The 17,505-nt window shown below is 35.7% G+C and overlaps 2 protein-coding genes across 4 annotated transcripts in view; one reads left to right on the forward strand and one right to left on the reverse strand.

Moving 5' to 3' along the window:
- LOC126751151 (FK506-binding protein 5) overlaps positions 1-14,877 on the forward strand; it is a 40,133-nt gene extending 25,256 nt beyond the window's left edge. For 2 of the 3 annotated variants that reach the window (XM_050461162.1, XM_050461164.1), the window contains exons 2-7: positions 2,799-2,859; positions 2,956-7,308; positions 8,558-8,677; positions 13,911-14,168; positions 14,252-14,443; positions 14,519-14,877. In XM_050461162.1, coding sequence (XP_050317119.1) covers positions 2,799-2,859; positions 2,956-7,308; positions 8,558-8,677; positions 13,911-14,168; positions 14,252-14,443; positions 14,519-14,593 — 5,059 coding nt within the window. In that variant the 3' untranslated portion in view covers positions 14,594-14,877. The remainder of the gene's footprint in view (positions 1-2,798; positions 2,860-2,955; positions 7,309-8,557; positions 8,678-13,910; positions 14,169-14,251; positions 14,444-14,518) is intronic. The other variant, XM_050461163.1, reaches the window with a different exon arrangement.
- A 682-nt stretch (positions 14,878-15,559) lies between these two features.
- On the reverse strand, positions 15,560-17,503 carry LOC126751175 (transmembrane protein 192). The gene is made up of 6 exons (XM_050461222.1): positions 17,225-17,503; positions 16,984-17,156; positions 16,656-16,788; positions 16,315-16,591; positions 16,116-16,240; positions 15,560-16,048 (listed from the first exon to the last, which is right to left on the reverse strand). The coding sequence occupies exons 1-6, from the start codon at positions 17,258-17,260 to the stop codon at positions 15,950-15,952; spliced, it is 843 nt and encodes a 280-aa protein (XP_050317179.1). The 5' UTR covers positions 17,261-17,503; the 3' UTR covers positions 15,560-15,949.
- Positions 17,504-17,505: the final 2 nt, after the last annotated feature.

Raw genomic sequence — 17,505 nt, forward strand, 5'->3', positions numbered from 1 at the left:
AACACATTTCCCACGTTGACAAATACTTTTAGTCACGTATTTGAGAGAGACTTTTTAATTGACTTCACTGTGTGACAGCATTTCCACGTCCAATCAGTTTCGTTATCCACGTCTCTTAAATTCAAATCTTCCACAAATGGGCAGGAAGCCTGCTCACGCACATCTACGAGTTCATTAAACACTGTCCTTTTTAGTAATTTTTTTTTTATTTGAATGTTGAGTTGAAGTATTATATTCTTTCTTGGATCCCTTCGGCGTTGACTTTTTGCTGCTCCCTTGACTGGCACACATTTCAAGTGATTGTGTAGTAATTTTAGTTTTCTAATGAAACCGTAAAACTTCTTAAGTTCACAAAAAATATGCGTGTGAATTAAGAAGGAAATAGAATCCTTTCACAATCAACACCAAATAATTTTTTTGAGTTTTGCCCTTACGTTTTTTGCATATTAATTTTTGGACGAGAAAAATAAGTAAAATTATACATGTCCAAAAGTTTTTCTAAAGTACAGTGGTACATAAAAACTGAGCAGCACTTTACTTAGAATGCATTTGACTTAGACTTCAAAGATAATATTTCTGTTCTAAATGAAACAAATAATTTGCATTCTCTCCAGCATTAAATCTGCCAAAAATTGGTCAGCGGGACGAGATGAGTCGTTTTAGCCATGTCCGTCAGTGTGTTTATACGTGTCTTCAGTTTTTGAGATACCGATATGAAATTTTGCACACGTCCTTTCCGTCTCAAAGAGCAGCTCTTTTGTCGGAGTTGCCGATATCGAACCTCTTAATATGTTATACAATATGAAGACAAATCGAGATGTGCAACGTAAATAAGTAGCATACAGTGATGATTATCTTCAGCCCATTAGTTTGGAGCAAATTTTCAGTATCTTCAAATGACTTAGCATGGCTATTTTGCAGATGCTCGGCAAAAGTTCAAAAAGGATTCATTTATATTTATTCATATTCAAATATATACTTGTATGTATATTAAATTTTCGAATACCTATTATATATTCCACAATTCGCTTTACTAATCCTGTCCACGTTCCAGCCATAAGTCAAAGCCTTCTTGTAGTCAAATTATGTATTCACAGCGAAATTTTTAATTAGTTAAGAAAGGTGCAAATGAACGAGATTTGTGGTTGCGTACGTGAAAATATTTGCTTTAGCGAAGGGACTCTCCGTTTGCGTCTTCGAACTTTGGAATGTCAAACTTCTTTTGCTGGCATATTGCACAGACTTGTTGAGGTTATAAATTTTAAATCTACTAAGTTTTTCGCTGCCTCCTCTTCTTTATTTCTTTTGACATACCTACATATGCATGTACATAAATACCACTGTATAAGTTGGTGCCATCGAAGGTGCTTTCTTTGTTCACGTGTCAAGAGCGCTAACGGTCGAAATTCGTATAATTTGTGGCACATTGAAAAATTACATTAATTATTCCTTTGTTGTTTGTATACAAGAAATCAACGATATGGTTTTATTAACAAAAAAGTACTTAAACCAAATTTTATTTACCTAATTGTAAATTGACAGCTTGAGGAGAAAAAAATTAAATTATTTTATGGATTAGTTACCAAAAGAAAACCTTGTAGAACTTTAAAGATTAATATGAAATAAAAAGCTTTCAAAATGAGTAGTTGTCCGCCCATATCAAAGACCATTTTTCTTATACAAGTATGTACATATGTATGTGAATGATTTACTCGGTACGTTGCCTTTTATATTTTAGGATTCGGCAACGAAAACAAATTTTAATCATCAAATATCGCTTTATTGTTTTTAAAAACAACCTCCATCAAAATCTATATACTTTTGCAAGCGTTTGAACCAATTCTGGAAGCACTTTTGCCACTCTGATTGAGGTATCTCCAAAACATGTGTTCTGAACGCATCAACCCCCTCATTCGGTGCCAAGTCAGGACTTTACGGAGGATGAATCATCAAATCGACGTTTATAGAGTTTAAAAATGCAGTTGCTTCAGTCTGTGTGTGAGAGTTCGCATTGTCGTGGTGAAGATTGCTCCGTCTTCGGCAGTTGGTTTTCCAAATTTCTTGAAAGACAATTGGCAAAGAAATAGTTGTATAACACTCAAAATTTGTTGTTCTGTGCTGCTCTAGGAGTATGGTTGCGACATGTCCAGTTTTTCCAAAAAACAGGCAATTATTTGCTTGGAAGTATTTTGTGCGCGAACAACTTTTGTTGAACTCGGCTCATTTTGAAACAACCATACTGTCCACTGCTGTTTACTTTCGGCTTCATGCATAAAAATCCATGGTTCGTCACCTGTCAACTTGTTATAGACATGTTCGCAGCACCGTTATCGTATATTTTTAACATTTCTCTCGACCAATCGATATAAAAAATTGTGTGGGATCCCACGTGAAAAAAATGTCTACCATCAAATGTAATATTAGTTGACGCACAGCATCAATAGTTTCCTGAAATAGAACTGATTTTGGACGACCGTAACGAAATTCATTTTGAAGTGATCTACGACCTCGATTGGATTCATTATACCATTGATAAACACTGGTCCTAGATGGAGCTTCATAGCGAAAAATTTAATTAAGTTCATTGTATATAAGTAAATCTTTCCAATCTCAGTGTTTTATTAATTGCTCCTCAAGTTTTACTGAAATAATTGTATTATTCAACACTTAGGGCTCAAGTAGTTTCGGATCCTATCCAACTCAAACAAACAAACCGTGAAATATTTCCTCTTTATAATATTAGTATAGACAGCAAATAACAAATAAAGCAACAAATTAAAGATTTACTTTATTTACAGCAAAAGATACAACTATGCGGCACCTCCACGTAGGGATTTTGTAGCGGGAACACGAAACAAGGTAAGGATTCAAACTAATGCCCTGAATTTATCAATAATCTTAAAATACACAATATTCCTTTAAAACTTTGTGTGGTGTTTCTAACAAAACTTCCAGTATCAAACACCCTCAGATACTTATTTCTCGCTGCGTTCTGATCAATCGCCGTATTATTCAACACAATGGAACCAAAATAGATATAATAATGGACCAAATAATCGAAATAGCAACCATTGGACGAATGATTACAATTACAATAATTACAATCCCAATTCGAATTACTGGCAAAATGACCTCGGAAGAAGAAAAGATAATACGTCTTCACCATATGGTAATGAAGTAGATCGGAGAACTTTTAATACCCAAAGAAAAGATACTAACACACCGACAGCATCTAGAACTGAGAAAAGAGCTGACCTTACATCAGCTGTGAATAATAGAAATACCAGTGAATCACCAAATGATACTGGTAAAACACTGACAAATACAACAAACACTTCTAACGAAACTGACAGCGAGAAAATTGAAAAACCAAAATCAACTGAAAATAGTAAGGCTGTTGAAAAACCTAGAAGAAATGCAGTGAGATCGTCACCGAGAAAAAAAGTGTCTAAAACGAAACCACTTAATGTTAAGGATATAACTGAAGATAAAAGCAAAACAGAAAAAAAAAGTTCATCAAATAGTGTCAAGAAAAAAAACACAGACGAGGATTCCAGAGAAAATTCTATAACGGACGATAAAGGCGAAACAGAGGGGATTGAGAATTTTACAGCTAGCGCCTGTAGTCAAATTGAAAAATGTAAAGAACAAAATACAACAAAAACTGTTAAGCAAAATAAAACATTAGAAAGCTCTGATAATAAAAAAGAAAAAAGTAAGACAATAGAAAACATTGCAGACCAAGTCTGTAGAGAATCGGAAAAAAACAGATCCATAAATAAAGATTTAAAAATTTGTGATGATATAAGTGACAAAACCAGAGCAGAACCGAGTATAGATTTAAATAAAGATATCGCTAAAGTTCAAACTACTGAAAACTCTGCAGAAGTTTCTAAAGATGAAACTACCAATTTAAGGTTTAAAATTACAAAGCAAGCGAAAAATACCAATTTTGACAAGACGAAACAAAAATCGAAAGTAAGTGGTAAAGAATCCAATAGTTCCGATATTAATTTAATAGTAGAGCAGCCTTTACAGCAAACCACGATTCAAAAAACTATTCCAAGTGACATTTCAAGGTCTCTTGAACAAGAAAAAAAGACTGAAATTTCGGATAAGAAACAAGAAACTGACGAAAGTATTACATTTATTTCGGAATCACTTTTGGAGCAAAAGGATAGACAAATAGATGATAATATAAATTCTATAGTTGTTAGCAGTTGTGACGTAAATATAACGGAGACTACGACGACAGATGTTCCCTGCATTGACAACGATCTCAATGCTTCAGATATATCTGAAAATCGTGAAATTAATGATGAAGAAATTTCTAGACTCGTGTGCAGAGTTTCGCCCATTGAGAAAACTAACCCGAAAAAACCTAAAATCTCGATAATACCACTGTCGAGACTTATACGAAACGAGTTAATTGAATTAACGGACGATTCCAGTGTGACGGAAATCGAGGACGTGCCTCCTGTAACTTTGGCCACATTTACACCAAATAAACGGATTTGCCGTCCAAATCTTGTAAAGAGACGACGAAAAATTTCAACTTGTAGTAATTCAAGTGGTACCACAGAAAATCTGATTGAAAAAGTTGCCGGTATGGATAAGTTTGGGATAAAACAGGTGATCAATAGCTGCGGTACGCGCTTTGATGAGGCATTAAAGGCACAGGCCCGCAAACGGCTGCGTGAAGAAATTCGAAGACAGCTGAAATCAATGAATTTGGAAACAGCAAAGGATGACGAAAGTGCTAATTTCGTACCGGATGATATTGTGGATGCGATATGCATACCAGATATAGTTTTAGAAGAGATACGCAAAGCTTTCGGTATAGAGATTTTTTGTAATAAAAGTGCAGATGCGCTACAAGATGCAGCTTTAGATATTATAGTATCCAATAAGCAAGAACAAGCTACTACGAGCAATCAAGCGACAGGCGAAGAAAGTACACCGATGACAATTGTTGCGGCACCGCTACAGGAAAGCATCGTTGAAACATCAACTGCAACGGTACAACCGATACCAGACAGTGTTGATGCAACAGAAAATGTTGCGGAAAATGACACAACGTTACAAAATGAAAACGTTTCAGTTGAACCTGAAAAAGTGTCAGAAACAAACGTTGAAAACGCGAGCCCTAAGGTGGCGGAAACAGCAAATCCGACTACCAAAGAAACGGAGAACATATCAAATGAAAAGAAGGCAAGAAGACGCAGAATTCCAATGGGGCGTAAAAGTAGTCGGAAAAAAGTTAACAAAGATGTAATACGTGTTGATTCGTCATCCTCTTCGAGTAGCTCATCTACGTCCAGCTCGAGCAGCAGTTCTGATACTGAATCGGAGTCTTCGGATAAGAGCACTTCGTCTTCAGTGAAAAGACGTCGACTAAAGTTGCGTGTAGATGCACAAAACATTGTCGAAAGCTTTGAAAAGCTGCTACTACCCAATTTAAGTGAGAATTTAAAAAGTCGTTATCACAATAAATTTTCAAACTCTACGTACACGCGCCTACATTTCATATCTTGTATCTGTACTAGTGAATACAATACCAAAAAGTTTACCAAACCTGAAATTGCAAAAATACAATCTAATCTGAAGTCCGAAGATCGTACCGTCGCCTTAGAGTTCCTGATGCGCGAAATTGTCAATGTTTTCAACAAGCAAAAAGAAGCTGCCAAAAAGGAACGTAGCAGTAACCGATTAAGGAAAAGCACTGAAACTGCTGATAAACCGCATGCAAGTGAAACGCCGACAGTAGAAACTTCAAGACCACACGAAGCAAATGACGGCGGTATATTCGTCGACAAAGCTAATGGGATTTCCACAGTGGCCGTAAAAAGTACAAGCGGTAACAGCATTCGGAAAAGTGCCAATGCTGCAGAAAAAGTTGATTCTGCAAAGAATTGTATGCAATCAAAGCCAAGGTCTACGACTCCTTCAACGACGCCAACGAAACATCAACATCAAAGTGTGAATGGGCAAACATTAATGAGCAAAAGAGCGGAGGATGGCGGTAGAGCAAAAAGTGCTGGCAATGCAGAAGCCACCGATAATGCGGTTGGTGAAAGGCATAAAACAGGCGTCAATACACACTCCGAAGCGTGTAATAATTCATTTGAAATCAACAACACCACTAATCAAGAAGATGCTTTAGCAAGTGTGACGACACGTCAGCCTCCAACTGCTACCACCACTTGTGGTAGTGGAGCTTCAAATGAGCAAGGCTCGCGTAATATCGCTTTCGAAAGCATCAACTCGCGAACACATTTGAGTGAATCGAGTTGTTGTAGTGAATTACAGTCTCCCACTAATTTACGTTCGCTGCAAAGAGACCATTTATTCGATAACAAAATCAGTAGTAATGGTGGTTCTTTAATTGGATATGAAAATGGCATTACGGGGCTTTGTGGCATCTCAAGCATACCAACTTTGATGCCAAGCTCTCTATTTCCGAATGTAGATTTGGAAGCATTGCGTCAAAAAAACATTTTAGGTGAGTTCGTTGTGAATAATCTGCGGGAATTCGATATGAAGTTGATGGAATTGCATAAACGCAAAATGTTCATCGAAGAGATGATACTGAAATTGCAAAAGGACAAAATGGAAGTGGATATGCAAACGATGCAATTGCAAAATGAGAAATTTTTATTACTTAACACCGCTATGACAGCAGCTGCCAGTGAATTGCCAACACGTGATACAGCTAGAACAACGCCAGTATCGCAAAATACAGAAGCAACACCTAACGCACCTGGTACCTCATTAAGGACAACAGCTCGTGGCATACAAACCAACCTTCCAAACCAACGCAAACGGAGATCTAACGGTAGCAATGCACCGGCAGTAAAGCGAAAACGTGGTCCACGCAAACGAGGTGGCGTTCGCAAATCAGGTGGTGCACGTAACGTTGGTAAACAACCCAAGTCTCAAACTGATGCAGCTAACGCAGCAGCGATCGGTGAAACGCCAGCAATGGGTGAGGGTGAAGCTTCTCCGTGTACTGCAATTTCCGATTTGGAGCAAGCCTTCAGTGATATAGAGCCGCCGTTTGATGGCGTGGATATGCCTGTCTCTACGATTAATGTTAGAAGCTCACTGACACAAGTACATCTTTATGAACGTTGGTTGGTCGCAACCGGTGAAGATGGTCGGCTATACCAATTCAATGCCAAAACTCTTAAGTTGGAAAAAGAATTCTCCAAACACAGCGAAGCTATTACACATTCCTATTTGTGTCGCGAAAAGAAGATGCTTTATACCACTTCACTGGATGGATACATGAAGAAGACATCATTAGAGGTAAGTTAAGATCTACTTGTATGACTTCGAATATTAGCTTTATTAAGGCAATGTGGTATGATTCTAAATATTTTTATAAAATACTTTAGCGAAACGCTGTTTACTAGTTCTGGTTAAGGTCCAAACAGCAGAAATGAACTAACGAAATCCAGTAATATCAATTATAAGTCAAAGAAATGCCTACATAGAGGTGTAGTATTTCTTAGAAGAGAACACAAACATTCCTTTGACATTTATTTTGACAAATTACCGGATTTGTCCGGAAAGTGATAGGACTGGTTTTCTTTCGCCACGACTGTACTTCCGAACGTGCGCGCATCGACTGGATTCGGTAGAAGGCGTAAATTCTGTGTGAAACTCGTAAATCTGCGAAAGAGATGTTTGATCACGCAGACTTACCCAAATGTTGCTTTAGCAAGAAGTGAAGTGTTTCCGTGGGACCAGGTCTTTTTGGAGGGCCGGAAAAAGGTCAGGTGAAAACGATGCTCACTGTCTTTTTTGACATCAAAGGAATCGTCCATCATGAATTTGTTCCTCCTAGACAAACCTTCAACGCCAAGTTTTACGTGGAAGTCCTCAAAAGACTCAACGGAAGGGTTAATCGAGTGCGACAAGACATCACAGCCGACTGAAAGTTGCACCACGACAACGCCCGAGGCCCCGGACTTTTATTTGTTTCCTTGCCTGCAAAGGCCGATGAGAGGCAAGCATTTTGAGACGACAGAGGGCTATTCCGGAGAATGCCTTCCGTGACGCCTTCAATGCTTGGAAAACGCGCTCAGAGCGCTACATCAACGCAGAAGGAGCGTATCTTGAAAGTTTTTAAAGCATTGTACGATTTTTTAAATCGGCTCAGTCCTATTACTTTCCGGACAAACCCTGTACTTTTTGAGATCAAACCAAAAAAATGGTACACAAAAACAATGTTGAACAATGGTTTTACATCCGAAACTCGCGCTATCAGTTTCAAATTTATCTTCCATAATTATACAGTAAAATTATTTTCAGATTAGCAAAATAACAGAATATTTTCTACTCACAAACTTCCACTCACAAAAAATTTGTCTGCTATAAAAATATGGTGTTTTGAGAGAGTATGCAAACTTTATTCACACCTTTGTATGTACGAATTATACCATTCTGTTTTTCAAATGAAAAGGAAGAAAGGGGAATAGAAATATGATTACATAAAATGATATTTAAATGAAAATAATTAAACAATATTTTATTTTATTTCTCTTTACTACAGAACTTCGCCTTGGATATACAATCCGTATACCTGCAAGAGCCCTTACAATGTATTGAGGGTAAATGGGGTTCGGCTTTTATCGGAAGCAGATGGGGCAACATCTTCACTTATGACATTTCGGTAAGCTTACGCAGTAGAAGTTGCAAAATGTCTTTCTCCAAAAATTGTTCTTTCAAAAATTATCATAACTGGACTTACAAAAAATTATGTTTATGGTATTTATTTCTACGCTAAAATCACCAATTGTTTTATTCCACGAAAGCTGTGTTGTTAATCAATACTTTGGAATATATTATGTTTTAAACTCTTGTATACATATGCAACCTGCATTGTCAATTTTAGGCGTCGTTGAATTCCCGAAATGATATATATATCAGAAATTGTTGAAATTCCTAGGCTTTCTGATTTACTGTGTCTAAGTAGGGGCGTTATCGTCGTGTATAAATGTGTGTTCTATCATTTTTAATTTGTTGATATATAATAGATATTTTATTATTATTTATTAAATTGCAACCTGCATTGCCAATTTTAGGCGTAGTTGAATTCCCGAAATGATATATTTATCAGAAATTGTTGAAATTTCTAGGCTTTCTGATTTACTGTGTCTAAGTAGTGGCGTTATCGTCGTGTATAAATGTGTAATGTAACTTATACGAAAAAAATATATATTATTTGTTATACTTAAATTTGTATACTTTTTAACAACTTTACAATTTAAGTCATTTTCCGATATTTGAATTGAGCTCACACCAAAAAAAACTTTCTCAACTGCTTCTTGAACATGTTTTCATTATTTTTTGTTTCCTCCCATTACATTTTTGTACCAGTCACTTTGTATACCCCGCAATCGATTTAAATTAGTTGGTATGCCAAACTCATAAGATTCGATTTGTAATTTATTGCCATAACGTGCTTATAATTCCCATTCTGAGCTGCCGTTATTTCGCCTCGATTATATCGCGTTTTTAAAAGAGAATGAAGTAGCATGCAATTCTAGATTTAAATAAACATACAATAATATATACATACATACATTTGTATATACTTGTGGAATGCTTCTACCCTAATAACAGTGTGATTAGAGCCATCGAAAGCGACAAAAAAAATAGTTCAGCACACCCATTTTGCACCGGAGAAATCACAACAAAACTCAAGCTATTATGGGAGTGCACCAAGCTCATTGAGACCAACCCATATTGCAAGGGCGTTACTGCGCTGAACTTAACGTGCTAGCGTATATAATTTAGTTTTATTTGTTTATGCTTTTTCTTCAGCTAAAATGGCGCATACCCATTTAGGTTTGCAACAACTAACTAAGTATTGCACCACTTTTACAGGAACGGCAACAATGAATTTGGGCAATGCATTTGAATGCATCGCAACCATCCCTACGGCAGTGTAAGTTTTCTTTGTTCACAACAACAGTTCGACTCATAAGAGAGCACCTTGGCCGATGATGATGCGCTCTAGTTTGGTCCTGAGTCTTTCTATCTCTCTCCAAATTGCATTTCTAGTGAAAGCGCAGCGTTGTTGTGCGCATGCCAAGAATTAACCGTCGTCAACTTACAGCTGTGGCGGCCACTGCAAGACTTATGTGTCGAATATAAAGATTTTTTTTTTTTTGTAAAATAATGGAACAAAAGAAAATTATATATTATACACTACAAATCAATGGTGTATACTATCATGCCACCCACAACCACCAAAACAAATTGCTGCCAGTTGCCATTCTTTTCTTCGTCCATTGCATACAATCTGTGTATGGCATTTATTGCAGTTGGAAATCCGAATTCCACTCTTCACTTAGTTTATTTTCATTGTGTGATACTTCCCCTTCGTCTGGAAAATTTCGTCGTGGGAGTTTTCTCTCATTTTCATTGGCCACTTCGAGCGAATCAGATTTCTTGCAACATGCAGTGCAGCGCTCACTTGCACCTACATATTCACACATATTTGATAGCATTGTTATTTTAAGGATTTCCATTGCATCCACTAAATAAACACGAAACTTGCAGGCGCTTATAACAACCACCAGCTGAAATTTCTTGCTTTTCTTTCTGCAGCTTTTTTGGCGTTCTAAAATGGCTGCACTATTTGATATACACTTATTTGGTATTAATATAATAATTGATACAGCACTGTACACACATATGTACATATATATGTAGCCGCAGAGGTGCACGTTAATTAAAGACATAAATCGTCTAGATAGTTCTACTAGGGGCGTGGCAATTGCCCAAAAACCGATTTGTAGTGCAAACTTGTTATTCTTTTTTTATTTTTGTGAAAATAATTTATATTCTTAATAAAAAAGAGGTAGATATAAAATATTGAAAATGTGACTATCATTCGGTAGATATCACTGGTCTATAGTGTTTTTGTTGCACCAGATATGAGACAGATTTTGAATATATATGTGCTAATGAAACTATCAATGGTTTTGGAAGATTTGCCTTCGTTTATCTATAAGTCTTTATTTGCATCTTACATCTCAAAAAACAGAAACAATATAATAGATAATGTCAATTTGTTTTGAAATAAGGCTACATTTAAGTAAGCAGTGAGAAGAATGACGAAAACATGTGTTATATAGTACATATTTCAATAAAACTCCTTTTATGAGATTTTATTTTCAAAATTTCCAGATAGCAATCAATATCTTTTTAAGATATATGACTATCCCATCAACTTTGGGGCCTTTCTTGCATCACTTTTAGACCTGGTGGAGTCGTTTTAACGGTTTCTTACTATTATCTCTAAAATTACCCGAAATTTTATGCCGACGATAGTCTAAGTTAATTATTTTCTTCCAGAGTCTTCAAATTTTTTTGCATATTTTGCACAATTTCTTCGCAAATTGGTTTTTCATGATTACCTAGTAAAATTTCGATTCTCAACACGAAGCTTTACCAAAATTAGCTTTACAGGAGAGTCATATGTTTTATAAATTCTGTATTCATTAATTGCTGTATTTGAGGATCATTAAGCATTTCACCTTTCAACTTTTCCGCAATAACCTTCGGAAATTTTCGACAAATTTCACTTAAACAATATGCCTCCCCACCTTGACTTACTTGTCCCAACTTGATCAATATTAGATCACCGAGTTACTTTGAGTAAAACAGGACATTTTGTAGACTGCAATTCTAGATATATCCACGTTTAATTTTTAGTAAAATCTTAAAACCTTCCGCATATTTTTGAAAGTTGTCTGAAAGGAAGGGCGACAAATGTGCGCAGAACCCTAGTGATGTCTGCAAAACTAAATTTTTAATACTAAAAAGCCGATTTATCAAAATATTAGATATACAATTATCTTAAGATCAGGACCACATTAAATATTTTCGTGAATAAGGTCGTTATGTCGACACCTAAAAGCATCACAATTTTTGGGCAACAATAAAAATGTTTGCTTTTGTAGAGCTGTGTAATCAGTTAAAAATTTCTAAGATATAAACATATGTAGAGTCAACCAAAGAGACAGAAATCAATCAAGCGAATTCCGGCAATACTGACAATTGTTTAAGAATATAGTTATTGTTTGTAGTCGTGTGAAAAGTGAGAATGTAAGCCGTTTATAGATTTTTTTAACATTGGGTTTTGTATATCTGAATGCACAGAATGACAATATGACGGTTCCATCTGTCCGTCTTATAAATAACTTGAATAAAATTGAAGGTGTATTATGTCTTGGAAGACAAAAATATTCCTTGCAACTAAAGGTACGGCAGCCACGTCTGCAGAACGGCAATATTGAAAGCCAATATAAGCATTTTAAAGACAAAATTTCGAAAAATGTAAAAGCATTGTATCGATTAAATAACAATTGTCCAATACGTACATAGGTTGCCTTTTAAATTTCGGGAATTGACAATACTGGAAACTCATAATTTTATCGTTTGACATTTTGATGGTATGCACACTCAGCATTTTTTGATACACAAGCACTATTTGTGTTAATTACAGTAACTTAAAATATTCTTCTCGACCAAAAACTTTCAAGAGTGCATAGTTGAACGTAATTCAATTCTTGACGATGAAGCTGCGTCAAGGACCAATATTTATCGATAGTAAGTTGAATTCAATCGAGGTCGTAGGTCCCGGAAACTAATGGTGCTGTGCGCAAACTGATATTATAGGATCGTTATTGAGACTATTATCAGCAATAGTAGGACTACCATACATTCAATATTGTATGAACATTTCACTGTAAAAAACGTTGTTCACGTTGGGTCGCACACAATTCGTCAATCACTCAAAAATCATGTCGATTGGTATTAACAAAATGCGATAGCAGTGCTTCGAAACGCGTCTATGATATCGTTACAGGTGATGAATCGTGGATTTACGTGTATGAGCCCGAAAGTAAACAGTAGTCGACTGTATGGCTGTTTCAAGTCCTTGCAAGCAGATGGTTGCCTGTTTTTTTTTTGGAAAACCCGGATATGTCGTAACCATACCGCTGCAACAACACAGAACAGTGAATTCTGAGAGGTATAAAATTATTTGTTTGCCAGTTGTCTTTCATGAAATTAGGAAAGCTAACCGCCTAAGACGGATCACTCTTCACCACGACAATGCTAGCTTTCACACATCGACTGAAACAACTGCATTTTTGAGTAGTCAAAACATCGATTTGATTAGTCATCCTCCGTATACTTCTTTTTATTCCCGTTCGTAAGAAATAAACTAAGAGGTCAAAGTTTTCCGACACCTTAAGAGGTGGTTGATGCGTTCAAAAGGCATGTTTCGGCGAAACTTCAATAAGAGTGGCAAAAGTGTCTCAACAATTGCTTCAAACGCATGCAAAAGTGTATAGATCTTAATAAAGAATATTTTGAAAATAACAAAGCGATTTTCGACGATTAAAATTTGTTGATATTGGTGAATCCCTTACCTACGTAAGAGCCAAACTATTTTGGTGGATCTTTTTTCTTCGCCTTCGGGCCATTTTTTGTTTAGTTAAATCGGCAGTTCTGCTATTCGATGTGCGTCCGAACTTCTGAAACTTCAATAAATGTTGGACGTCCAGGCGCTTTTTGATTTCATAGTGTGATGGTCTTACCGAAAACATTAATCGATTCACTGACTGATAATGCCCATTTAACATTTTTCTACAATCAGCGAATACACCTACACATCCAGACATGATTCGCAATAGTAAATTTACAGTAATCACCCAACCATTTCCCCTTTTCCAGGACCGTTATTACTGTCTATTTCTAGTTACTTCTTTGATTCATTTCCTTTTTTTTCTATGTAAATACTACATCATTTTATAGCTAATAAATTATTTATATGCCCAAACATTCACTTTTAATATATATGTTTATGTATATTTTTGTATCTTCAGTCCAACATTTTGAACAATTCCACAATTTCATCATCTGAAGCTTCAATAACCGCCATCAAAGCGACTAAGGAGGGGCCACGTCGAATTCTCATAGTAGCCTCTAAGTCTAAAGAAATACAAATCCGTGACGCATCTTCCGGACTATTGTTGCGCACTTTGACTCTGCCCGATGCAATGAAAGCATACAGTTTATTATTGGATGATGGTTCTATCTACTGTGGCACTCAGCGGCGCGATGTACTAAAAATTGATTTTACGGTAAGTAAACTCAAGAGAGACTTTGACTATAAAACTGGTGAAAATTGGTGAAAATCATAAAACTTGTGTTTATTTTTCCACAGACTGGGCAACACTTATCCCCATTTAATTGCGGCAGTGGGGCAGTGTCGATGCGACTTTATCAAAATAAGTTTCTACTCGTCGGTTCATACGATGGTTTTGTCTATGTAATTGATAAGGCGAAGGAACGACATTGTGGTCGTTATGCGGGCTGTTCCGGCAACATTTTAACTCTAGCGGTGATCAGCAATAAGGTGATTATTTTTGTTGTATATTATATTTGTATTACAAGGTTATTAATCTAGTTTATCTTCTTTTGGATTTTTCAGATAATAGTAACGGCTAAGGATAAAACTCTGAGAGTTATTGAACTACCGCAAAATCTCGGAACGAAACGGAAATAGATAATACCTTTTGTTTCCTATTTTTGCGATGTGCTGAAATTTTGCATTTGTTGTATTTTGGTTTATTTAATACATTCTTTGGGGAGTGTATCCTTTTAGATTTTAGGTTATGATATACAGTTTAAAGTAATTTTTAATGAAGTTAATCTTTCATTTCTGGATATTAAATATCTTTAATTTTTTAAGATTGTATTAGTTAGCATTTGATGTATAATCATATTTCTTATTGTTAATAAATTTTAATAATAAACTTGTTTTACGGTGAAATATAATGCAAAATGTAATTACCACATAACAGTTTTCAATTTATTTTCGTGGAAAATCTAAGATGTCAGACAGTAACTAATCGAGGTGGGGGGTCTCTAGTCACAGAGATATGAATGAAATGTGTTAAAGAACTATCCAGCTAGAGCAACTATGGCCATTCGGTCAATAGGCTCCAATCGTAGAGTGGCACTTGGAGAAAACGGCGAAGAATGAAATCTACTGACCTCAAATTTCTGGACCAAGTGATGACGTTCTCGCGACAGTTTGGTCTTCGAAACCGAAACGGACCGACCAAGGACTTTTAAAACGGCAGCATTCTCCCAAATTACTTTAGCAATGTTTTCTACCACTACAATAACAACAACAACTAACACACGTATATAGTGAGAGAGCTGTAATCCACTCGTTAAATAGTGACCAACAAATTATTTTGACCAAATAAACATACTCGTATGTATGTAAACTGGATGGAACCAGGCAAAAGTCCGAAAAGGTAGTCTTTAAAATTATTTAGGTGCAGCGTCATGTTTTTCATTTGTTTTCACCAGAAAACTTAGGGAGAAGATAAAAAATTCCAAGTTGACACTAGAACTACTTCGGCCAGAGGAATAGATGCTAGCGGCTTTATAGGTCAATACGTATTTTCTTCTTTCGGTCTATCGACAATTAATTGAATAGGCAGGCATAAATAAATTTGCATTTCGTGTATAAAAACTTGTTATTATAGCTTTATTTAAACGGATTAAAACATCAGTCCATGTTTGCCAAATTTACACAATGATTCAAATACACTAAATTATGGTAGTAATAAAGATAAAACAAATCGCATATACATATTTTGCATACAAACAAAATTTGGAAAATATCAAATTTCAGATATCGTTCTCTAATAAAAACTAGTAACCAATAAAATGGATATAATAGTTAGTATATAAGTAGTAACACATAGTAATACAGATCGCAATGATTTGAAACTTCAACTCAATTATAATTTTCACTTGATATGACAGTAAGATACTACTTTTCAATTTACTCTTTCGTTTCGTATTTAGTTTAATATGTTATTGTGACTCCGAACCTCTTTCAGCTTCAAGCTGTCAAGTTCACGGTGCGCGCATTTAACTGCATTTGGTGCAATTTTTGATTTAATTTCTGATTATGATCCTTCAGGTAGGCAATAAGATCGGCCTGTAATAAAATGTTATATGCCAAATAAATCATTTTATTAAAGACACTTGTAATAATAAATAACTACCTGTTTCTCTAGCAACTCAGTAGTATTGCCACCAGGTTGCATTAGGCCCAGTGAACCGGAAGCACTATTACCACCACGCAGCGCATCGGGTGGTGGGGCGGATTTATTAAATTTCCGCACTTTCGCTATTTGGTACAAAAATTCATTTTAAATATATTAGAGTATATATTTAATTTTACTTAAAGCTCGGCATACTTACATATATAGCAACCGTGAGTTGCACTCAATACCAGTGTCTCTAAAGTGTTGAAACCGGCAATATAAGAAACCGGCGAGAGAAACCCTTCCGCACAATGTTGCCAGAAATTTACACCATAATAGTGATGAATACCCGCTTGTACAGCCAATAGCATGGAGTTCCAAAGCGATACCACATTTAGTGGTATACTCTTTTGCATGGCCGTGGCACGATGGAATTCATGATAACCATTCAGGCGTAAATCGTCGTGATGCTTTTTAATTAAGTGATCGAACAGCTGCCAGTAACAAAATGTTGAATATATTTATACATATACATATATAACATTTATTTGTACTTACAAATGTTATCACCCAAAAAGTCGCACGTAAGTATAGCATAATAAAATACGCTTCGCAACGTTTGTCCTCTGGCCATGCAAATGCAAGCACAATGCCAATAAAAGAGATTACAGTTGAAATCAGCAAATGAATACTGTAAAAACAAAACGTAAACTTTTGAAGTTATATTTTTCAGAATGGTAGGTCAGGGTAGTGATTTACACATATTCTATTAAAAAATTTTATATATACAAAATAAAATGTACGTAATTGCAAAATTAAATTTATTTTCTCCAATCTCCAAATGTCACATTGTCTGATCACGAATCACATCAATATTAAAACTTACCTAAAAGCCGGTATTGTTTTGAGAGATTTAAAGGTACCATCCGTATTTGAAGTTAATACTGGATCAAGCAGCTCTTGTGTGTCGCTACCAAAGTTACCAGCACCCACACCGGCTGCAGCGTTGCTTGGCGTAACAGATGCACGATTATCACCCATGTTCATGTATTGAGCACTCTGTTCAAGTTATTGCAAAAAATGTAATTGTGCACATTTATTTTTCACTAAAGTCTAATTACGTTTACCCTATTTGCGTTGAAATTGTGTCCCAAACTGACCATATGAATGAGTAACGGCTGTGATTCAGCAACACTGTTCAATGGGCTTAAGTGCGCATCAGCTTATCGCTCCGAAAAATAATTAAATTGATTACAAGTATTTTTAGTTGCTTTTCTTTTATGCAACTTTTCGCTTTTCGTTGATTGGCTAAACGTTCACAAAGAAAGGGATTCCACTATTATTTGTTTTCTAGTTTTAATTTTTTTTTATTTACGTTTTGTAGTTTTACGAATTTGTTTTCGAAAGT

This window comes from Bactrocera neohumeralis, chromosome 2 (genome assembly GCF_024586455.1).
Source record: "Bactrocera neohumeralis isolate Rockhampton chromosome 2, APGP_CSIRO_Bneo_wtdbg2-racon-allhic-juicebox.fasta_v2, whole genome shotgun sequence".
Classification (NCBI taxonomy): domain Eukaryota; kingdom Metazoa; phylum Arthropoda; class Insecta; order Diptera; family Tephritidae; genus Bactrocera; species Bactrocera neohumeralis.

Bases quoted from the DNA above. Each gene is read 5' to 3' on its own strand.
- LOC126751175 (XM_050461222.1), bottom strand. From the start codon at position 17,260: ATGGTCAGTTTGGGACACAATTTCAACGCAAATAGG. The intron at 17,157-17,224 runs GTAAACGTAATT...TAACTTGAACAG, and splicing joins ACAATTTCAACGCAAATAGG to AGTGCTCAATACATGAACAT. The intron at 16,789-16,983 runs GTAAGTTTTAAT...TTGTTTTTACAG, and splicing joins AAAACAATACCGGCTTTTAG to TATTCATTTGCTGATTTCAA.